The following is a 24,859-nucleotide window of genomic DNA, read 5'->3' as shown; positions in this document are numbered from 1 at the left end:
CTGAGCAGCTCCGATTGAAATTCACTCCCCAGCAGTTTCTCCTCCGTCTTCACACAGGCACCGTTCAGCAGTTCTCCACTAACTGAAGTATGGATGGATGTCAGGCTGTAATTTCTGTCCCCAGGCGTACTCAATCTGGCACGGCAGAGCAATTAAGCTATCCATTTTCCCACTTTTTTTCAGTTCACGCCAGTAGCTATTGCCTGTTTATAGACGCTCCTGGCAGGTTGAACATGTGTGGCTCTGTGAACTCTGCATAGGCGCTGCAGAGTTTGCCAGCTGGCCGTATCTTATCTGTCTGCTGCTGCGGTAGGTTAGCGGCGACGTCATGAAGCTGCTATTTTCAGTCCATGAAAACATCCACGTCAGTGTCAGTACATTAGCCCTCAGTGACCGGGGCCTGGGGCACCGCCGGTAGAATGGAGCCAGGACTATTTATTATGTTTATCATCATATTTATCATAGAAATGTGTGTTTCACAGGTGACAATTCTAAGAAAGGGCATATTTAATAGAAATGAGTCAATCAAGGATAGAGTAAATACACAGTAAACAGATAAAAGTGTCAAAATATGTCTCAACGTATGACCTTCTAATCTGTTTACTCGATGAACTGTGGATTTTTTTCCACTCGTTTTTCTTGTCCAGTGTGAGTTGTTGGTGTGGCATTCAGTTCTTTGTCGTTCCAATGCTGCCACTCCATGGCAAACTAAAGAACTGCAGGCACTTTTCCAACTTTGCACATCTTTCCCAATGGAAATCATTAAGTCTATTCAGTAAGACGGCTTGAAAAAATTGGACTGCTCCAACGCATAAATTCTAGAGGTTTTTAACAGTGTTTTGTGTTCATAACACTTTTAACGTTTTCAGATTTTTATAAGCTGCAACCATAAACCTTAATACATGTAAGGGAGTATTTATGTGATAGAGCAAAAGCTATTTTTAAATATGTCTGCAAGTGAAAATCTGAAGGGTGTGATATGTGCATATGGTTAAAAATATGTTTACATACACAGAATTTTTTTCTTGCTAGGACATTATTAATAGTTTTAATTGCTACTTATCAGAATAATTATGAGATTTATCATCTGGCTGAATGCCAGATGATAAATCTCATTGCCAAGTCTCTGCTGATGAAGGAATCCGGTCATTTGCTTCAGGTGTGTTCACAGGTAAGTTCCACATGTGGTCATGTAAACGGTGATGTTGAAGGACAGAACATTGCTTCTGCCAGTGGCAATGAAATCTATTTTCAAAATTTATTGAAATGCAACAAAATACAAGTAAGATCTTTCGCACATTTGGATAAAGCAAACAACATTTAAGTGCTTTGTTGCGCTTGCCCATTTAATGCTGCAGGAAGTTTTATCACTTTTATACCGAGCTACGTTGAGGGGACAAAACGAGTGTGACGGTTTCCATTTACCATGGAAGTCAGAGGTCAGATCTCAGAATGCTGTTACGCTCAGGATAACTGTGTTCCGGTTGGACAGTGGAAAACCAGCAGGAAATGCTAGTTGTTTTGTTCTTACTTGGACAATAACTAAGAAAGCTACAAATATGTAGTTAAAACTTTAATTACAGACTGATTTTTAATGTGAAAACCTTTCAATGTCCCAATTTCAATGTTAGGGGTGAATCAAGTTGATTTTCTTAATTATGAAACTCAAACTCTGACTTCCAATAGCAAATGAAAACAAGTAACATTAAACAAAACTCTAAGGCTAACTTAGCCTTAGAGTTAAGTTAGCCTTAGGCTAACTTATGGTTAGCCTAAGAGTTAGCCTTAGAGTTAAGGCTAACTCTAAGGCTAACTCTATCTGTCTCACGCTACAGACAGGTAGCGTGAGACAGGTAGACTCATGCTACCTGTCTGTGTAGCGTGAGTATCAGAGCTGATTACACAATGACAAACAGCTTCGCTCAAGTAATTCAGCCGAATCATGATAACAGTTCTATTTATCTTCAGTTGTATCTTAGCCCTAGCTTGACTTTAGACATGAAAAGAAGATGCTAGCTTGCTAAGCATTACCATGCTAATGATTGGATCGTGTTTACGTTTGCTTAGAAATGATACGACAGGACTTAAAGTCTGGGTGGGAAAAGTTTGTGCATTGTTTGAAACTAAAGGCACTCAGAAAAAAAAAACTTTTTGGGAAATCTTGACAATCTTAAGGATGTTAGCGGTCTGTAACTAAGGCTAAAGCTATACCAACAAATTACCTTTCATATAAGCAGGCTAGCTTAAAAAATCGGGAGCATTGTACGGCCTTTTTCCACTAGCACCTAGCAACGCAGCTCAGCTTGGCTAAACTCTACATAGTTCACATATAGTGGGTGGTCGTCATATAGTTATTCAGTCCCACAGACTGAAAACTCCTGATCTGTGCAGAAGAAAAACACAACAATAGAAACTGTTGAACATTTCTGCTAAGTCTGCCATTGTCCTTAAAACTCCTAATACACTTGGTTGATGTTTAGAGTTTTCACAAAATAGCTATATTGGCAGGAATATTGTATGGGAGTCACAACCAGTGACTCTATCCCCTAGCCAGTGAGTAAGCGACATTGTTCTAACGTTGCGACTCCATGCTCTTCCAATCCCACATAAACCTTAGTCGTGGAAAATGTCACTGAACCGAGTCGAACCGTGCTGAGTGGATATTAGTGGAAAAGGGCCAATAATGTACATTTTCAGAGCAATACATTCCATCATATCACAGTGCTTTCCATCAGGATTCACAGCCTTCCATCATCTTCAAATTTTGTGACATCACAACCACAAACAACAAAGGGGGAAAACAAATATGAGGTTTCAACAAATAAAAACCTTAAAATTGAGTAAGAGATATACAGTATATCCAGCCCACTTGTGTCATTACCTGTAGAAGCTCCTTTCATTGGCGGTATGTCTTTACCAGCTTCACACAGCTGTAGACTGAAGTTTTTGCTCACCTGTCTTTGAAAAATAACAATGAGGTTGGATGGAGGGATTACTAACAACAGTTTTTAAGTCTTTGCCAAAGATTCTCAATCATATTTAGTCTCACCACCGTCCATCTTCTCTTCAACACTGACCCGCTTCCTCATTCATGCTAAAAAAGCGGTTATCTCCACAGCATGATGCTGCCACCACCAAGTCTCACACATACCGTCTGAATATCACATTTGGTTCATCTGACCGGAACGCACTTCTCAAAATTTCTGTCTGCCAACATGGTTTGTTGGAAATTTTAAACAACTTTAATTGTAGCTTTCTTTCATCAAAGGCTGCCTTCTTTTCAGTTTTCTGTAAATGCCAGATGCCTGGAGCGAATGACGAATTCTCCAAACTGAGCAGCGAATCTCTGCAGCTTCTCCATTTTTGTCATGGGCCTCTTGGCTGGTTCTCTGATTTATGTGTTCCTTGAAATTAGTGGTTGTAATGTGACAAAATGTGAAAGGGTTCAAGGATTAGGAGTACTGTAACATTAAATAATACTTAATACATTATACATTACATATGAAACAGGGTTGGTTAATAATAACTGCCATTCTTAAGGCACCATCTGAGACTTATGGCTTTCTATAGTTGTTTTGGACTCACACAAGAGAAGTTGCATTGCTGCAGTTTACTGCGACGGCATGTTTGAGCCATTGTAGACAGAAAAAAAAATGGAGTAAATTTTCCCCAAAAAATCTCACATTTTTAGTAAAACTCGAAATTTTGAGTTTGAAAAGTAAAAATTTTCTAGAAAATCTCTGAAATTTGAAGGGGAAAAAACTCGGAAATTTCACCGACTTCCTAGAGAAAACTTTTGAGATTGATCTCACACATTTTCTAGAAAAATCTTGGAAGACTTTTGAGTTCCAAAACTTGAAATTTTTAGATGTTTAAAACACAGAAATTTTTATGTCTTTTTTTTCTCAAAGATTTCTGAGAAAATGTTGCGAGCAAATTTTTTTGCTTTTCCCAGAAAATGTCTGCGCTTAACCTCAACATTTCTCAGCTTTTTCTGGCGATTTTTTTGACTTTCAAGGAGATCGGATTTTGAGATTGATCTCAAGAATCACATTCTGTTTTTTGGTGAAAATGTACTACTTGTTTTTTGGGGGTTTTTTTCTATCTACAGTTGTCCCAACATGTCATTGTACAGTAGTTTACAAATATATATATACATTTTACATTTCTCTGAAATCAAAATTACTAAATGATTTCCAGCATTCTATATTACTACTAATTTGCTACAGTATATCTCTGTTATATATTTACCCTGTATGTAATCTAACAGTCTCTGCTTTGTACTTGTAGCTCAATAACATTCGGTGTAAGGGTTTACTTACAGTGATGCTTTGCATCTTTGTAGAGACGGGGTTTTGTTTTCTTAGGAAGTCAAGGAGGAGAGTGAATAATAGTGCATTTATAGTGGCAATGAAACACTTGCTGTCTTATGCAGGGCAATATTTCCTAAATCTCCCCAGCAGACGACTCACTAAGGCGTTGGGTTTTACAGGGGACAGTCATGTTTTCTTCCAGGTCATCTCGGGTTCCAGACCTCTCCTTGACCTTAGTGCATTTTGCGAACATTTAACAGTATAAGTTAAGCTTCTCTTCCACTCCAGGATCCCCCCCCCCCCACCTTTGTTGCTGTCGAGTTTTTTTTTTGTTTTTTTTTTTTACTTTCCTGAGCTCATCTTCTGCTGGCTGTTATATTTCTGTGCAATCCCATAAGGAACGTGCGCGGCGACGGTGCCCATCTCCGCCGCGCCCTCCACGTGAAACATCTGGTCGTCGAAGTAGATGTGTGGCCGGATCTTCTCCAGCATCGGGCCCTTGGGGGCGCCGGCGAGGAACAGCGCCTCGTCGATCTCCAGCCCCCAGGCCCTGAGCGTCTTCAGCGCCCGGATCCCTGAGCTGGCCGCGCTCCGAGCCGTGACCAGGTATGTGCGGATGGGACAGTCCAGGCGTTGGCCTTTGGCGTAGAATTTCTTCTGCAGCTTCCCCAGAGCCTCCAGGAAACCCTTCAGGGGACCCTGCAGAGCGGTAGAAAAGATGGTAACTTGTAGTATGTTATGTATTCTTTTAGGGTGCATTCACACCAGCCCTGTTTATTCCACTTTAATCAAACTCTAGTTTTTTTTGCATAGAATGTCCAGTTCACTTGGGGAGGTGGGATCACGCAAGCCAACAGTAGATATTCTGCTAGTGTCGAAAAAACAAAATTTCGCAATTGCGGCATTTCCAAAACATCTGAAATTCAATTAAAATTGCACATGAATAAGCGTCTCCTCACAATAGTCATTAAAAATTATGGATGTAAATACTTGTATGAAACATAGCCACAGTTCAGCCCTGGCGCTAACGCTCCTCATCTGTCAACCACCAGAGGAGACATTGGCATCTCATCCAGACGCCAACGTCTGGAAAAGCCGCTGTGACAAGAGAATTTGTTGGAGCGACAAACTCTTTCTACTTTGGAGCGGCTACGTATGCGGCGCTTTGGGGAAATTGGAGTTGGCCATTTTACAAAAGAGCTATCGACTCAACACATTCAAATCACAAACTCAACTTCTGATTAACTGTGTGATGCGGTAAGTGTTTACAAATAACCATGTTGCTGCTGTTTACAAAGTGGGATGATGCAAAAAAAATGTCGCGTTTCCATTGCAGTTTTGCGAAATACAAACATTTTGATATGGCTGAAAAACCACGTTTTATTTCTAAACCACTCCAAAAGCAGGAAGTGGGCTACACCAAAGGCATTCTGGGGAATTTTGACTAAAACTAGCCTGAGAGTTCTAGCGCTAGCAGCAGAAATGGCTCATGGTCTTTTGCCAAAGAAAAAAAAAAAGAAATCCTACATCCGCTAAAATCTGGCCCTACTCCATTTTTGTTTACAAGAAAGAAGTTGTTCTCAGTGTCTTCTTCTGAGGTTTTTGTGTCGCTACTGTAGTTCTTGGTGCAGCGCCACCACAGGCCCGGAGGGGAACAGGTTTTTCAAACCATTTGGATAATTTGACACAGTGTGAAAGTGAACCCCAGCAGCTGAAAATGTAACGAATGTTGTAGCTTTGGTCCTCAATCAAACCGAGTCTACCGGACTATCAGGTGTGAAAACACACATGGATGCAGCTCAAGCACACTGTTTACACACACGATAGCCTGAATCTCAATAATTTATTATATTATTCTATGAAAATAATACATTATAGATTAAAGGTTGTCTACAGTTTATTGGAAATACTTTTAAAAAAAGCAACAATCTTTTCTTTATTTCTTTAGATTAGCATCAGGTTGCCTCTGTAGCAATGTTAGGAACAGAAACTGTAGAGAAAGTTTTACAAACGTGATCCAGGAGTCTGTCCTCGTTTTCCTTCTCGTGCTCGAAGAACTTGTCCAGGCCGTGGGTCTTGAAGATGCGCTCAGACTCGTCAGAGAACAGGACGGCGTCGCCATCGAACGCCACTCTCAGCTGAGACTCTGACACCTCGGTCAGCTTCTCTGGCATGAACATGGTTGCTGCTGCGATGCCTGAGCGCAGACACAGAGAGAAACAGGATAGACTGGGCACGCACTCGGTTGAAGGAAGTTAAATTTAATTTGCAGTGCGTTAGAGAAATAGAACAGCATCTTTTAGGAAATGACAGGGGAAAAAAGCATAACTATTGTAAACAAAAAGGTAATTTGCAAATATTACAGAAACTATTTTTCCGTATGAATTAGCTCTAAACCAAACAGAATACTACGGAAGCTCTAAAGGCAATGGGCAAACTTCTTATTGATCAGCCATTTTCTAAATCGGGCCAAATTTTTTGTTTTGTTAGGACTTTAAAAGTAAGAAAATAAAAAACAATATTGTCAGAATCACTTGGCATTTTTTCACTTGCCCTTCAGAATTTAAGTGAGAAGAAAAGCAAGACATAAAAGCAAAAAATGTATATTTTCCACTTTGTCGGTTGTTGAAATGGAAGAAATATATTTGTTATAGTCAGAAATACTTCATAGAAAAACACTCATTTTTAAAATTTTGCACATCATAATTCTCTTTTTAATTTTGTATTCTTTCTTTTAGGAAAAACAATGCTCCACAAGGAGAGAAAAACTACTTAAAAAATATTTTTATCTTCATTTTTTCTTTTTTTTTTGCACATGACTTTTAAAGTCAAGACAAAAAGAAAATTTAGTCAGACTATATTTCTCCTCCTGATTTCAGAGCTATGATAGAATACAGACATACAGCAGATAAGTAACTTAAAATGCAGCTTTCCTAAAAATCTTTTACTTAAAATGGAGAACAATTTGAATTATTATCTGGATAACAAAGTTTTCTCTTTTAAACATCATACCATCAACCTAATATGTTAAATGGCCGTCAGAACGTCGTTGTGTGTGCAGTGGTGTGTTCTTACCTTCAGCCAGCGCCTCCCTGACTTTCTCAGCATCTGCAGACAGGTAGAGGTTGGTGTGCCAGGCCTTCAGGTAGCCAATCGGACTGCTTCCTCCGGTCATACAGAACCTCTCAATAAATAAGTCTGGGAACGAGACCAACAGACGGCAGCAAGGTTTTTTATTTCATTGCATACCGTGGAGTTGAATGTCAGCATTCCTTAGAGGGGCAGTGTTATGTTTAAGTGCCATTTTATAGCATAGTTAAGTAACTGTGTTACCTTATGTTTTATAAATATCAAATATGATATAAGAGAAATTTTATTTCCTGATTTAATGTCTTCAAATTGGGTCGCTGTCTCTTTAAAAGCTCCTGCTCTTTCTGAAACTCTGCCTCCAAGTCATCACAACATCTATCCTGTATTAACCCTTTAAGAACCTTTTAACCAGCGCTTCACTGAGAAGTAGGTCATATAAGGAGCACAGCGGATACTCAGTTCCACCAATTAGGTGTTTGCTAATTGCTCCTGGCTAGTCTGAAGGAGCTGAGTGGGAGGTTGAAAGCTCAGAAGTTTGGAAACTGCAGCTCTGACAGCTGTTTTGCTCAGCTGAATGGTTGCCATGGGAGATTAAATGGTTTGTAAAACATTCATGAAAGAACGAAAGCAACACGCCATTTACATTTTAGATGAGGGAATAACATTATGACAAGATGTGAAGCGCAAAAAGTCAATTTTACATAATACCGTCCCTTTAAATGAGCAGCTTATAAACTTAATTACATTTTAATAAAATAAGTTTAGGATTATTGGTTGTTAACATGAAATGCTGCTGAATAACAGGGCTGTAAGGACTGAATCTGTGTTTGGGGCAGAAGCTGAAATGGAAATAAATCATCTCAGGAGACATGAATAAACTTACAAGCGCTTAAAAGATGGACAATGTCCAAAGAGTCTGTTTGCATTTATTTATTTATTTATTTATTTTGTCGTGCAGGGACTCAACTCGCTGCTGTGGCTCGATGAAAAGAGCAGAGCAGATACAGCATGTGGAGAACGACGAGAGACCACTGATAGAGAGTAACTAGATCCATGATTCTAGATCCTATCTCCTCTCCCAGGTGGAATGAGAGGATATTCGCAAGAGCAGAGCAGGAGAGACGGACAGGAAGGTCAGGAGGAATGTTTTAGAAGAAGTTAGGAGGAGCAGAAGGTTCAGAAAGAAGCACAGTGAACTCGAAACCAGGGAAATGTTACGTAATGTGACAGAAGGTTAATGAGGGTGGGAGATATGACTGGATGTGGCCATAATCACAGTGCATTGATAAAGAATATCATATCCTATAACTTTAAGCTCTCTCAGAGTGGATAGCATTAGCCATGGATTCTCAATAGGATTTAGGTCTGGACTTTGACTGGGCCATGTGACCACAGTTCTGATATTACCCCTCAAGTTGGAAAAGTGTATTTGTACTGTTGTGGTGATCAAAATCATAAACTGGCTTTTTAAGTTTGAAAAAAAATATGCAAAAGCACCATTAGAAATAGAAAACATGACATGTTAAATACTCGATCCAAACTTCAGAAATAATAAATAGACATGTATAAAAGTTGCTGAAGCGTAAAAAAAAAAATCCTCCAAAAGCAAATCTTACTTTCTCGTGGATTATTTTCAATAAAACACCAAATAAATACTGTTTAATCTTATAATCCTCCCTAAATAAATGAAAGAAAAACATTTACGCATTTGTGACGTAACCACTTTGCAAATTAGATACTTCGTGACTGCGCTCTAATCTGTCTATTGCTTTTACATTTATGTTTAATTTAGATCTAAATAAAATACAGTGTCACCAGAAACCCCTTTATTTTGTTTTATTTTATCACCACAGAATTTCTCGTGTTTTTAAATCTCTAGCACGACTCAAAAGTTTTTATGTCACAGATTGTAGAAACCGAATCTTGAAGATCACAGGCTTGTGCTGAAACATGATTTTAATCAATCAAATCAGCTGTTTTATCTGTACGGTGCCAAATTACATCAATGTAAAAAAATATTTCAAAATATGTAACTTGACGAGGTTTAAATGCAGACACAGCAGTTTGTTCACATTTTAACAGTTTAATAGGCAGATTTTATCGCTACTTTTTGCCACAACCGCTCCACAGCTTTTAAAGAATAGTGTGCAACCTCTTTCACCTTGGCCCTGCATACAGGATAACAGCTCTGGTTTTGTGGTTGTATAATAATAATATCAATGATAAAAACCTAAAAAAATACATTCATAAAATTAAGCATTAGAATTAAAAGATTAAATAAATGTAAAATCTAAGTCATTAAAGCCAGGCACTGACAAGTAACAGAGCGGTGGACTCAAAGGAATTAAGTCCTCTTCATTATTTTTTCGTTTCCTGGCTGCATGAATGTTTTCAGATCATTCATCTTGGATTCATTTTCTGGCTCAGAGGATCTAAAACATTATCATATCAAAGCAGGAAATCAGCAGGACAACAGAGACACACTGTTGCCTCAATAAAGACCAACTTTTAGATATTTATGTGCATCTCTCACAGGCTCTGTTCCGTGCTTCCACATGTAGTTTTTCTTGGGAAACGCTTACATAAGTCCCACATTTATGTTCTTTCAAATGACACAAAATCTTTACTGCAAGCAGATTATGCATCACGTTCTCCTGGAGGTTTGGATTCGTTTCAGGATTAAGAGAAGAAACTGTTGCTAAGGGAGGGTCAGAGGTCGTTGCATTGATGCATGCACTTCTTCACAAAGGGAGCCACCAAAACGACATCAAACGTAAAAGCATCTGCGAAGCCTTGCGTTGCTTTTCTTGGTGTCTTTGCTCGTTGCTGTTTGTCTTTCGGGCCTCTTGGATTATTCTTCCATCCCGCGGGACTTAATCCTGAAGTCGACCCGGCCTGAAGGTCCGCGGATCTGAAAACATTAGAGGAGCTGAACAGGAAGCGGTCTGTGTGGAGAGTGTCACCAGAAGGTCTGAGATTTTCCCTGGGAAGGATTCAGTCACTCAGCTGTCCATACACTCCGCTGTTTATCTCTGAGCACAACTTGCGTCAGCTTCAGTACACAACCTTTGGCTCATCTGAAATGTACCCAACATAGTGTTTGTGCCCCTTGGAATTTGTCACAATATATACTTCAATTGTATATTTTAAGGATGTTAGGTGACAAAGTTCCTCCACATCTAGAATTGTGAAGATACGTGGATTGAGATGTTTTTGACAACTGGAAACGGAAACATGTGGTGGTCCACGTTCTCTTTAACAGGGACAGATAAACTGGTCAAAGTTGACGGGAAGGCAGATGGCTCTAAATTCAGGTTGCCGCGGCGACTGCAGTGGTAAACATGGTTTCCTCAGGTCAAGAAAGGCTCGGCTGTAGCGTGTGGACTTTTCATGTTCTCCCTGCGGATTTGATTCAAGTTCCTCTAGTTTTCTCCCACAGTCCAGAGGAAAAAAGTACTTTCGATTGATCGTTGTGTGTGCAATGTTCAGATCTGGTATTCGGATCCATCCCAGCAGAGCAGCACAGCTGGTTGCCCTGTTGCCTTGCAGCATGAAGTTCCTGGGATAAAAACCTGACCTAACGTCTTTTGCGCACGGAGTTTGTTCTTCGTCTGCATGCCTGGGTTCTCACCAGGTATCAAGTTTTTTCACACAGTCCAAACATATGCATGTGAGGTTTAATGAACCTCTAACACTTGATTGATTGGCCTGCCTGTCTATGAGTTGACCTGTGATGGACTGGGTCTATCCAAGGAATACCCCACTCTGTGCCCAAAGAGTCCTCAATCAGCTCCCCACGGTCCTGCGAGGACAAGTGGGTAAAGACGAGGGACGGACTGATGGATTGACACAGTGGAAACAAGACACATTCAGTCCATGTTCATAGGCCCTCTCCACTCTCAGACCTTGATTTGATTTCCTTCCTTGCTCCTCCACATCTAGAGGATTAGTTGAGATAACCCGGCCATCTGGTTTGGCATCTTCATCCAGGAAGAGACCCAAAGGAAAACCCGAGACCGGCTGGAGGAAATATGTTGCTCTTCTGGCCGGGATATTCCTTGGAATCCCCTCTGAGGAAGTGAGCCGAGTGGCTGGGGAGAGAGAAGTCTGGGTCTGTCTGCCATGACCCGACCCCGGATTAAACGGAAGATAACGAATGTATAATGACCCTAAGACCCAAACCTAATCTTAACCCCTAACCCTTAATCACAAACTACACTGAGAGAGTTGCACAGCAGAAGGTATTTGCCAAAGAGAGAAGTCATGCGAGTCACTTTCACCTCCGTCCCTCGTTGGTGTTTTTGTTTGTCAGGTAATGTGTCTGTGCTTCCCTTACTAGTGGTAACATTTCAAATTATCTACAGCAGCAGGAAATGACAAACTGCATATTACCGGGAAAAACATTTGTTTGAAACATATATATCACAGCCAGTGACATGCGGTGAGGTACATAGCTGGTGAGGCACTGACTCACAATCATAATCAGATTTACAAATTTAGATCCCCTGCATGTTATTGTTTACATAAGGAAATTCCCCGCATGCGGCCAACGCTGGAGGCCAAAAAGACAATTCTTCTACATGTCATGCATAGCCGTAAAATAATTCCAATCACACTTGGACATGTAGATAATATTAATTTTGTGCTGTGCTCCACAGGCTCTGCCTCACCTGCCTTCGCTGACCGCACGCCACTGATCACAGCCTACCATGAGAAAACTCTTTGTGTCCGAGCACACCTTCAGTAGCATCCTCCTACTCCTAAGGAAGTTATTGCTCTGAAAGTTGTTTTTTCTACTCTCAGCTACGTATTTTTTTTGGTTTCCTGTCTCTGCTGCTTTTTTATTTTAATTTAGTTTTTTGGCAAGGAGAATGTGTTTGTTGTTCCTCATCCATGGCTTCCTTTGTGCTAACCTGCTTTTGGGCCCTTTCCGTATTCCCAATGTAACAACATTTCCTGTTATCGACTATATGATTGAAATAGTAAGAAAGACACTCCCTTGTTCACAAGAAAGACAGTTCCTTCATTTTCAGCTGCAAGATTTCCAAACTCCACCTAGCTTGAAAGTAAATAGCTCTTTTGACAAAAGCAGAAACAGACTGTAATCTCTTATTCTCAATAAGATAAATGTATATGGAAGATTTCATAGTTAACTGCTACTGTAGTGACCAAAAGCTCAGAAAATGGGATTATTTTTTCCTTTATTTAAAAAGTAGGCTGCAACATGTGCAGTGAGATGATTAGCTAACTGTTGTCCCAAAACAGTAAAAGCTATTATGTTGATTACAGTTTGTCACATGAAAACAAAATACTCAAATTAATGTTCATCTTTGTGGAACTTACTGTGGTGATTGATGGTGTTGATGAGCCGGATCCCGACATGAGCGTGGTTGTACGTCACCAAGACGATGTCGAACAGTTCTTCACTCTGGGGGTACAGCTCCCTCAGGCGAGTGTTGACCGCGTCCAGAGCCTGTCAGAGGGGCGTTGGAAACAGTCACCCTGGAAGAAGTTCAACTCAAACACCATCACACCCCAGAAATCTGTGCGGATCTATAACCTTGACGAAAGGAAAAGCGGGTCCCGGCGCGAAGGGCTCATTCTCGTGCTCGATTTGGTATCTCAGGTATTCCTCCACTCCTTTCTGCTCGAACACCTTCTGCTCCCGCTCGGTCCGAAACAAGACCCGGGAAGAGACGGCCACCGTCACGGCGTTCTCTGGCTTTGGCTGAAGGAAAACAGAGATCTGGGTTGAGAGTGGAGTGAATTTAAGAATCAACCTAAAAGGAGAAGAACAAAATCAATCCATCAATTTTACAATACATGGCAGAAGAAATTACGGGGTAAACCCTGTTTTTACATTCAATCATGCTAAAACAACATTTTTCCTTTTAAGTTTGCCTTTGCACATGTCTCTCCATCCCATCCATTTCTTCTTCCTATCCCTGGGGCATTGCTTGTTCATTTGCTTGTTCACTGTAAATTCCTCAACTCTCCATCCATCCTATCTGTCTGACAGTTGGCACATACACATTTAGTCCTGACCACTGATTTTCAGTTGTGTTCAGGTCAAATGATTTGAAGCGCAGAGCTCTTAAGATCATGTTTGTCGAGTGTGTGCAGCTGGCTGTTCGAGTGTGTTTCGAGTTGATTATATCCTTTTGACCGTTTCTTTTCTATGTTTATTTAGAAGTGACTATAAGAGAAATTCTTCTGGTTGCATATAAAACTCTGACTAACGAAACTCCATCATATAAGACATCTGATAATTGCCAAAAGAGTGAAGAGCTCTGTTGGGAACAGGTTCATGGTGGACGATGAGGGCATATAGTCTGTCTCGCTACGCTATGTTGAGGTAAAACAAACTTACAGACAAGCTGCGACAGTCAAACTACAAACTTTTGACTACATCCAAAATGATGCAGATGGAGGAAGTATTTCCACACAAAATGTCCTCCAAGATCGTTTTACTCATGAAAACACAATAAAGTACCTTAAACTAGTGTTTCCCAACCCTAGTTCTCAAGGCACATAGCCCTGCATGTTTTACATGATTTCCTGCTTTAACACACTTGATTCCAATCATTGCAGTTCAGCACAAGCCTGTTAATCAGCCATCAATTGAAATCAGGTGTAATGAAGGAAACGCATAGGAAACATCTCGGGCAGTGTGCATTGAGGACCAGGGTTGGCAAATGTTGCTGTAAGCAGTAAAATGTGACTGTTACTATATCAACATTGTTTTTTAATTGTTCCAAGAATGAAACTCAAGACCATTCGAGGATAATGTGTAAAATTAAACCTGTATGACAAAAAACATTTATAATTGGAGGAACAAAATAAAAGTAGAACTCATGCAAATGTCTAGATTTTACACACACAAAAAAAGAAAAAGTGAAGTTTTTATTTGTTAAAACTGGGAAGCACAATTTGGGTGGCGTGTAGAGAAAATTAGAATTTAAAAATTGTCACATACAGAAGTAGCACAAAGATCTGAATATCCCTCTGGAGACACCTTGATCTTTTTAAATGTGTAGTTGTGTCAAAATCCGGCTGCACATCTCTGTATGTTTTTGTAAATGTACAATCGCTACCAAGTTAGCATTTAATTTACTAAATCCCTCTCCTTCCATGGACTCAGGAGGAAAAGATCAGGACGCCATTTTGTCCTCATGTTACCTGATGTGTATGTTTACGCTGCTGTTTGGAGGGTGAGGGCAACATTCCTGCCAGGGCAGTAGGCATTAGGGCCCACAGCTGCACCCACTGGGTGAACACTGGTGGCTTTGCTTGTTTGACTTTGCCTCACAGTGTGTGTGTGAGGGTGTGTTTGTGTGTGTGCTGTCCACGGCTCACACGTACAATCTTTTACATCAGAGGAAAGCTGTAACATCTTTTCTTTCGCTTGGAAAATGGTGCTAGACTTCAAGTGGGCAACCACTGGAGCAACCATTATGTGTAAACATCCTTTATTGTTATTATTATTTTGGTTTTAAGGAGGAGGTACTATTACAAATACAGTGAGAAAGATAACTGCAGTAAATACAAGTTGCAGTATTCAAATATAATAACTTACCGGAGATTAGCCAGATTTTACTGGACAACTGAGCTAAAGGCTTTTGAGTGGCCTAGTCCAAGGCAGAACTAAAATTCATTTAAAATGCCGTGAGATTATTTTAAACAGGCTGTTCATGCTGGAAAACCTCCAAAGTGGCTGAATTAAACCAAATCTGCAATTAACACAAATACTTGACGTCAGCTTGGTCTTCTTACGATTCAAAGGTGTTTACTTTTGCTTATAAAGCTAGCTTGGTGTGAATACATTTTTCCCCCCATTAATAAATTAAATCATCATAAACCCTGTTTTTATCATTTTTCCTGTTGACTTAAGATCAACAAAAAAGCAAAAACAAAAGAAATCAGAAGTTAACAACAACCTTAAGGTAGCTATTCTCATTTTTTTCTTTTTTTTTTTTACCCCTCCAGGGGGTCTTTTGTGGGCTCTAGTGTCCATGATAGTTGGCTGACAGGAAACGGGGAAGGAGAGGGGGGAAGACATGTGGCAAATGTCGTTGGGTCCGGGAGTCGAACCCGCGACGGCCGCGTCGAGGACTCAGGGCCTCCAAATATGGGTCGCGCTATCCCCTACGCCACCATGGCATGCCCCAGCTATTCTCATTTTAATATACTTGTTACCAACAGCTATGTTGTAAAGCTGAATTTCAGTCCTCTTTCTGTGGCTACTACTTGGGTTTCATCCAAACAGGAAGCACAAAATGGCACTGCTCTGATATAATTGTCGGCAAACAGCAGAGTGTTGCTGTAGTGAGGAGAGGGACTCTGTGTTGAGGCATCTGCCTGCTTGTGTTTCAGCGCGATCCGGAGAGAGCGCTGAGCTGCTGCTGATGTATTTAGCTATGATCCGTCACCGCGCGGCCGCCGCTGACATGTTGCTCACATACTCGGTAACACGCAGACGAGGCCTTGACAGGACACATCTGAGCAAAAGCTAAACATAAACTGTAAGGTGCAAAACGATCCATTTTAAGGAACAACAGGTGAATATGAAAACCGATTTATTTACCTGTTATAAGAGCCATTAGTCTTTGTAATTTGTCACTAATTTTCCTTAATGTCAGCATAACCAGGTGTCTGCCGTAGTGAGTGGGTTTAGAGAGCTTATGATTGTTTCTCTACGTTTTGCAGAGCTGGCCGGTTTGAGTTTCATCTGTCCGACAGATTACAGTTTGTTCATCTGAACACTAGATCTTCACTCTCCAGGATTACTTATGGAGTTCCACAGAGTTGTGTGTTTGGCCCAATTGTTTTTACATCTGGTTCCAGGTTCTGCTGCAAGTTTCAAGTGATTTCCTGCTGTCGCTTTGTGCTGGTCCATAGGGAGTGACTGCTGCAAGACACTCCCTGCTACAACCTGCTGGGTTTCCTGAGATGGAAACTTTTTAAACTACTTTATTTGAATAATTAACTGAGCTTGCTGTACCGTTTTATCACTAGGGTCAATTGGAATGTGTGTATGAAAAAATTTGAATGATTTTTAAAAAATTTTTTTAGCAAAATACCTCTTCGAGACATTTGTTGTGAATTGGAGCTACATAAATAAAACTGAATTGAACTGAACTGAATTGCTGCAAGAAATCTTTCGAAAGATCACTGAATTCACCAACACCAAATTAATGTAGCATGGCAATAAAGGTTGCTACTCTGATGTATGCATTTTCTACCTCTGGTACTTTGCACCTCTCTCAGACAGAGAAAACAGACAAAACTGCTGCTTAACAAAAAGTCACTCCAAAGACACTCCATTTAAATAACTCAGCTACTCATGATACAGTCGTTGGTACAAGAACATGCGCCTGGCAAGGGACTGACATAAAAGTTCACTCCTCATTACACTAAGGAAACAGCAAAGGAAGGGCTAAATCTAGACGGAGAAAACTGTTTCAAGCATGCAAATGGAGATTATGAAGCCTACTGCAATTCATCATGCGGTAAACTGATTTATTACAGCGGTGTTCAAACTTGTTGTCAGCTGGGCCAAAAAAAAAAGCTCAAACATACAAGGTGAAACAATATACATTTTTTAAAACTACAATCAGCAAAAACATTACCCTTTTTTTTATAGCAACTCAATAATAAAACAACCACAAACTATTATAATCAGATTTTTTTTGGTAGGAACTTCAAATTATTTTTGCACATTTTCCTTGTCAAATGACAGGCCTCCAGTTTGATCTTATTTTGGGCTCAATTATAGAAAACTGAAAAAAATATATATTTTGTCTATTTTCAGCAATAAAAACAGGATCTAGGTGAGTCTTAATTTGAAAACACTTGCTGTATTTAGCCAAGTTTTACTACAGCAAATTAAAAGCGGTTTTAGGTACAACAAAGTGTTTAGAGCAAAATCAGTGAGTAGATGTGATTCTATTTACCATGAAAATAGAAATAAAAACAGTTTGTGTTGAATCTTAACATTTTGTCAGTAGATTTTATTGCTTATTGTGACAGAGTTATGCATGGTATGTTTCTTCATATTCTGTAACGACCCACTGAGGCCATCACAGAACAGCTGTACTTTTACAAACAATCTTTTATTCTCAAAGACAGGTCATATTTACTGATAAAGTCATTTTGAAGGCACTTTTGTATTCGTAGCTTTCAGTTTCAATCATACCTCATTTTTGTTCATCTATAAATTTACCTAAATAATTTAGGTTCTTCTTTGAAAGACATAAAGTGTTTTTCTGTGCATGTGCTCCATTGGTGCCATTTTGACAGGCGTCCACCCATAATAACACATATGTACACACATTACAGGCTTCATTAGCTCAGAATGTGAAATCAGCACAACACACGTGACGACGAATCGGGTCAAGCGGTTGGTTAGTAGCACGGGTTCGTGCGCGAACATGCAGCCGTCACACAGAAGGTTAAACACGCAGGGGTGAAAGGTCGTCACGGATGCTCGCTCAGACACAACGTGATGACGGGACATACTTACGAAGAACACGGCTCCCTCCACCTTCCGGGCCCGTCTGCCTGTCACCTTAGCAGAACGACAGTTTGTTTTTATTCAGCAGAAGGAAGCTTGCACATTTACTATTGTTGTTATTATTAGAAGATGTCTGAATGTTCACTTTTTGCTATTTCCTGCAGATAACTCCAGTTTTTAGAGTGAGAGGAGATGAAATCACCCTCAGAGTTTCATGTTTGCAGACAACGCTGTGGTTTGTGACAGATTAGCGGGACGTACGAATCAGTTGACGTAGTCAGTTGACTCTATGAATAACATGTCACACAGTCTGGGAGTGACGGCCGAGCCGGAGTCCAGTTCTTTGCTGTGATTTGATACTGGAAGTGTTAACTGCCTGCCCTCTCCCCGAGCAGGGCTCCTTTACCCCAGAGGGAATTCGTCAGTTGTGGGACTCTTCTTCACAGAAACCCACTGTGACTTCAACGCTAGCTTACAATCCCTGTTAGAGGGTGACTATATGTGTAAATTGGGAAAAAAATTTTGTTTGTTTTTTAGTCTTTTACCAGTAGTTAAACCCAACCCTGTTCTCATGATATGAAACCCCTCAGAACTTTTGTGACATCTGTGTTTAATCCTGGTCATTGACTCATCTTTTTTTTCTTCTTCTTCTTTTTACATACCAAAGACACAAACTTCCAGAAAGATTCTGGAGTATAGAAGGGGAGCGAAGAGGTGAGAGTATGAGCAGAAAGTAGTTGGGTGAGTGCAGACTGCAGTTATTTATAGATAAGGTAAAGGCCAGTGATGGTGCAGCCTGTCCAAGTCTTGGCAGACATGGTAACGCTGGCGTGTGACTGTACACACTGCCACTAAACAGCGATGTCGCTCTGAAATCTGACTCGAGTTGTGTTATTCTTTGAGAAAAAAAAAAACAAAACATCTTGTTGGCCAATGAATGACAAAATTCCTACAGGAAACAGTGTTAGACCACTGATAAATATCGGATCTAAACTGGGACGCCTGGCACTGTGATCCTTTTACTGATTATAGCGTACCTTGCTTTGGAAGTGTTTTATTCATAGTCCACTGTAACGTGACTCTGTTCCCAGAAGGAAAGCAGTTTATCATAAAAGAAAACCGTCCCCAGAGATAACAGCAAGCAGCATAGCTTCCACTGATATAGCTTATATGGAGACATAATAATTTTCTAATTACAGGGAACATTTAAAATCAAAGCCAAAAAGACTCAGAGGTAACAATAATCAACTGCGTACTGCAAAGCTAACACTGCGCTAGCAAGCCTCAAGGCAGGTATCTGCCTAAAGTAAAGTAACTGAAAGATTGTGGACAACAATGGATCCAAATTTAGTGCTTTCTGTAAGCAAAAAAGACATCCGTGTCTTTAAAAGCTTAAGGCTTTTGCATACTGGTTTGACACATAGATGAGGCATAACATTATGAGCTGCTGTTTTATAATAGCAACACTTTGAGTTTATTTATCTATAGGACTACTACATAAGAGAAGAGTTAAAACGCTAAAACTGAATCTCAGTCTCTTGTTTCTGCTACCTGCTTGTTTACAAGCTAGCACTGGTGCTATAGTACATCTAACTGTTGAAGAAAATTAGAAAAGTACATTTTAAGAGTTTCCATTAGCTACTGCTTTAAATGTTTTGTTGAATTTAAGGCTTTGGGTGTTCTGGGAAGTCAGCTTAGTGAAAATACTAAACTTTGTAGGCATAAGAGCTTGTTGGTTTTTAGATGTACCTACAGTCTCACCCATAAAACTTATTTTACTGCTGTGCCTTTAAAGGAGCTCTTCAAAATACAATGAAACAAACTGTTGCCCTCTACGCAGTGTATATTCAAACTGTTGAACTATTAGTTTAATTATGTTGTCTTTTTATTGTTGTTTTGATGTGCCTGTAGCAGATTATTTACATGCAAGATAGGTTAAATGCGAGTACTTATGTAACATTTTTGGAAATTTAAGATATCTAATTCTGTTTATATAACACACTTTTTGTTAGATATCTAATGCTGTTATGTATACACTGTATGACAGAGGGGCATTAATATATCTGTGCTGCTGCTGTGAATTTGAAAGTGATGTTATACAATAATATCTGGTTTTATATTTTAGCACAATCATCAGTGGGCCTACATGTTGATCTGAAAATACACTAATCCTCACCCAGCAGAGATTACTCAGCATTTAGCTTCTTTTAGCTTCAAACCACTTTGCATTTTATAGTCTACACTTATTTGTTATTCTTCTGCTTTATGCTTATGAAACTAGCAATAGGACTGCAGTGAATCCCTGTCAGAGTCGCCCAGAGGCAACTTAGAGGCTTATTCCCTTGGACTTGAAAAGTGCTACAGACTACAGTACATCCTGTTCAGTATGTCGATATCTTTCAAAGCCAAAAACAGCCCTAAGCCCTTGGCTGTGACACTTCAGCTCCCCGTGCTAGCCTGTGGGTAGCAGCTTCACTTCCCTGAATGTTCTCAGAACTCTGACTGAACCTTCCGCTCATTCACAGCTTCCACCAAAGACAGCTTTTTAAAAAATCGTCTTTATATTTTCTCACTAAGTGGCACTACAAGTAAAATTACTGCTAAAAAATTGGGTGGTAACCATTTTGAAAGTTAGCAAAGGCAGTTAGCATAGTGACAAGCATGTGGGAGAGACCTGATCGCAGTCCACTTGCTATACCTGGTCATAATAATTACACCATATTGACAATAAAATTCTGAATATATAGAATAGGTGAACGTGTTTCTGTAAGTTTTGTCTACAAACTATAATTTACAAAGGAAACATTTTACAGGTCAAAGAATCAAGTGGTCAAAACAGAGAAACAAGCGAATGTTAGCCTAGCATCTTAGTAAACATCCTTCTGTTTAAAGACCTTTAACTGAGCAAGAAACATGCTTATTAAATACTTTTTTGTAGATATGTGTGCCAAGTCAGAAATTAATGAAAGAACTATTCTTCTTCTACTGTTGAATATTATTACAGTTTTGCAAAAATCTTGATTTGGAGCTAACTTCAATTATTTTTTAAATATAATTGTTAATTTATGCAATGCAATTTTAACTGTTCAAAAAGAAATAGACAGATAGAATTTATTGTAAATCTCCTAAACAGCTACCTGACAGTTTTATGAATGTGAAAAATAAATTATTTTTAGTTATAGAAAGAAAACCTCAGATATAATCTAAACTAAATATTCAAACTTTATTTCAACACTATTAAGTGGTCTGCAGTAGTGTTGTGATTGAGTTCTGCCTAAATCACTCACCAATAATCATTTTACAGATTCTATATCATTTCCCCCCAGGACTTTAGAACAGGCTTATTTCCACAAACAGTTGTCAAGCTAACAACGGTTAGCATTTGTGTTTACCTTTATTTTGTAAAACATAAAAGCCTACAAATGGGAAAAATATTTCAGAATAAAATAAAACAATTATATAACTCTAGATTGAATTAGTTCATTGAAGGGAGACAGTGTAGTTTATCTGTCTACAGTTAATATTTACATAGATTCATTCTATTCTTGAGAGAAGGAAACACATATTTGTTGAGGTATGAAAAGTAATGAAGTCATCAAATTTACTTTCAACTTTCTTAGTGCTCTTTACCAAAAAATGATTTAAGGCTAAAAGTGTTATAAAGTGGGGAAAAAAATGCAACAAATTTGTTGATTGCAGACCTGAACCTGCAAACATGACATTTGAGAAGCCCAACGACCGGTCACGCGTTAATGTAAATCTCTGGATGTGTCCGTCTGAAATTCCACTGGCGGTGGGTTTGTAACGGAGTAAGAGGCCGTCACTGACACCTGCAGATTCACTGATATGCAATGTGCCGATTCCCGGCCTTAACATCCAACCGACACGATTTAAGACAAACCAACACGTTGGCAGGTGTGCATCTACGTTCAAACCATTACCTGCAGAAAGCAGCGTAGAGGGATGATCGTCTCAGAACAGAATCCAATCCGAACTGCGACCACGGTTTGTGACACTCACCGGCTTCGGCTTGGCGGTCAGCTCCAGCTGGTTGGGGTCGAACTCCTCTTTCCCCTCCCAGGAGCCTCTGGTGTCTCCGTTGGACGAAGGGGAAACTTTGAGCTCCTTCACCTGTCCGCTCATCACCTGTATGGCGTCCAGACTCATCTTCACCATAGACAGTCCCTCTGTCTGCGCCTCAACAGCTGTCAACCCTTACACTCCTTCTTTGGAAAAACAAAAACAAAAAACAAACGGGACACTGTGTTCCTCTCAAACAAGAAGAAGAAAAAAAGACAAACAGGAAGAAGGTGAACTAAATAAACAAAAATGTCTTTCTTCTGTCGCTCACATACGACAGGACCAAAGGTTCATGTGTACATGAGAGATCTGCTTGCACCTGCCCTTAAATCACACCGAAGAGTTCCCTCTTCTTCCTCGTGCGCTCTGCCCCGTACCCAGCCTCTTTTTTTCTCTCTTTTCCCCGTCCCAAGAGGATTACTGCTCTCAACATCCAATCCAGAGGACATGAAAGACGCTTCACAGTTATTATCCCACACTCAGTCCCTCTTGGGTGACAGTTTGACCGCACGCAGACGCAGGCAGACGTACATTCTGCCTGTCCCTGGTCTCAGTGTTTCAGGCTGTGCAGCGCTCCATCTGTTGCCACCTCTCTCTCTTTCACTGCCCCCCCGCCCCCACCCCTTCACTACCCTTCAGCCCCTCAGCCCCCAACCAATTCACTCCAACCCCTTCCCATCTTGTAACTCTCTGTCCCATTCAATCACTCTCTCTCTCTCCCTCTTTCTCTGCTCCCTGGTTTGATTTGTTCCCCTCTGCTGCTGACCAATCAGAGGCCCGCTTCCTTATTCAGCGCGACCCCGCCTCCGCTGACCTCATGTTGACGGTGCAGTTTAGCCTAAGAGGCTCATGGGAAGTTCAGGCGCAATAAAAATAGCCGTGACGTAGCTCAAGAGGCAAGTGGATTATTTGTTTTGCTTTTATGATTTTAACATTTTATGTATTTTTTTTTCTTTTTTCAGTTTGTTTACTTGGATTCCCCCATTAACTGTTGGCGTGACAATGGCTGCTCTTCCTGGGGTCCACATCATTTTAAAAAAGCTATTTATTACAATAACATAGCATATTGAGTCATAAATATGCAACTATAGCACTTCATACGCTAAAATTATTAAGCAAGGCTCTTTTAAAAGTTCCAGCATTTGTTACATTTATAACAGATGAAGTGAGTTCCATGTTTTTATTCCTCTAAAAATAACACTCTATTTTTCTTATATTTTATTCCTCTAAAAATAACACAATAATACGTGCCTCATTCCTTGTGCAGAGTAAAACAACCTTTAAAAGCATTCTTTGTATTATTATTTTTGTGTAACGTTTGGCTAAATAAAAGTTGATTATATAAAACATTTGGTATCTTAGATACTACAATAAGTGTACATCCTGTTCTCTTCTGTTGTACTGATTTCATTTTGGTAGGGCTTAATGCAAGTCTTACCTACAGCATTGTTTCTTCTGGTCAAAAGTTGACATATTTCATCATGTATGATTATTTATTTAATAGAAGGATATAATATTGTGTGTTTTGGTATTGACCTTATACCAAGTAAATACAGGGCAGGTATCGCTGATACTGATATTGATACCTGATATTCTATATTCTATATCGATATTGATCAATATTGCCGATCGATATTGCCGATCAATATCGATATAGAATATCGATATTGATAGAATACCGATACTTTTTATTAAGTTTAATACATCACTGAACTTCTCATCTTTTCTGTGTTTTTGTGGCTTTTCCTTTCAATTTGTTTTGTTAAAACCTGGGATAGAATTTGGACAAAGTTTGCAGGTGTCTCCAAAATACTTTAAACAGAATAAACAGGAAAAAATAGAAAAACAAAACAGATTTATGTGCATATTTTCCATAAATAAATAGTGTAAAAATATTAGCACTTGAGAACAAATCAAAACAAAATCTTTTTTGAGGTAGACTTGAAAAACTACCAAACAAAAGTAAAATTTCAAGAGGAATTTTGAAACTAGAGTATGGCTCTTACCATGCTAGTATTGATCCGATACTGGTATCAACTTGGTATCGATATTATCGATATTTTGTGACTCTAACAATTAAGCTCAATTGGAAGCTGTCTCGATAGACAAGTGAGATGTTTTCTGGAGAAAAGCTCCTGGTATGTCCACATCTCTGAAGAATATTAGTGAATTATTCAATTCAATCAAAAAAAAAAAACCTTTATTATTATCCTTAAAAGGCAAACCCCAAATAACACAAAGCAAAACTTGGTTATGGAAAAAGATGCTCTTCTGGTGAGTATGAAAGCCAGTAAGGGAGGGGCAGGTCAGGGAATAAATTAGCCTAAAGGTGGTAGATAATGGATGTACCCTTCATTAAAAAAAGGTTGTACTTAGAGCCATTAGCCATGCATGCTGAATTCTGCTACAGATGTGTGCCTCAGTGGTTTGCACTCATGTTTGTTTGTTTTTTGAACTTGACTTTGCATTTTTCCCAGTGATTTAGTGAGGTCTTTCCACTCTGTTAGATCTAGTATCTGCTTTGCTTGCAGAGGAAGATCAGTAGTAACATAATCAGGTCCAAGTTTATGCTGAAATGATGCTGGATTTTTCTTTAACTGTTGTCATTACGTCTTATATACTGAGAAGAATTAACAAAAAAGAAAATTAATTGTAGAAAAGTCCTGTTGCCCGTGTGTTGTATCCATGAATGCTGTTCATCAAATCAAGTCAATAAAAGGAAGACTGTGGATGTTAGCTTCCGCGCTAGCATCAAAACAGCTCCGCATATCAAAACAGGCTGTCTTTGTTTTATTTACAGATTTCAGCTCTTTATGAGAAACTCTGGACTCAAAATCTGTGGCAAGACGTAAAATTACATTTT

General features: G+C 39.5%; 1 protein-coding gene across 2 annotated transcripts; it reads right to left on the bottom strand.

The window, feature by feature from the left end:
• Positions 1 to 1,239: 1,239 nt before the first annotated feature.
• Positions 1,240 to 22,594, bottom strand: LOC102229367 (cytosolic 5'-nucleotidase 1A-like). Of its 2 annotated transcripts, XM_014472644.2 has the most exons (8): positions 22,316 to 22,594; positions 21,937 to 22,139; positions 17,926 to 17,970; positions 12,964 to 13,131; positions 12,747 to 12,876; positions 7,389 to 7,511; positions 6,326 to 6,510; positions 1,240 to 5,012 (listed from the first exon to the last, which is right to left on the bottom strand). In XM_014472644.2, exons 2-8 carry the CDS (start codon positions 22,090 to 22,092, stop codon positions 4,656 to 4,658), a joined length of 1,164 nt encoding a protein of 387 aa, XP_014328130.1. In that variant the 5' UTR covers positions 22,093 to 22,139; positions 22,316 to 22,594; the 3' UTR covers positions 1,240 to 4,655. The 2 variants fall into 2 exon arrangements, with proteins under 2 accessions (XP_014328130.1, XP_023201013.1); XM_023345245.1 differs by lacking the exon at positions 17,926 to 17,970 and having other exon boundaries at positions 21,937 to 22,594.
• Between the last annotated feature and the right edge of the window lie 2,265 nt (positions 22,595 to 24,859).

This window comes from Xiphophorus maculatus, chromosome 13, assembly GCF_002775205.1.
Source record: "Xiphophorus maculatus strain JP 163 A chromosome 13, X_maculatus-5.0-male, whole genome shotgun sequence".
Lineage (NCBI taxonomy): Eukaryota > Metazoa > Chordata > Actinopteri > Cyprinodontiformes > Poeciliidae > Xiphophorus > Xiphophorus maculatus.
Note: the sequence above shows the minus strand (reverse complement) of the source record. Positions and strands in the feature narration are given on the sequence as shown.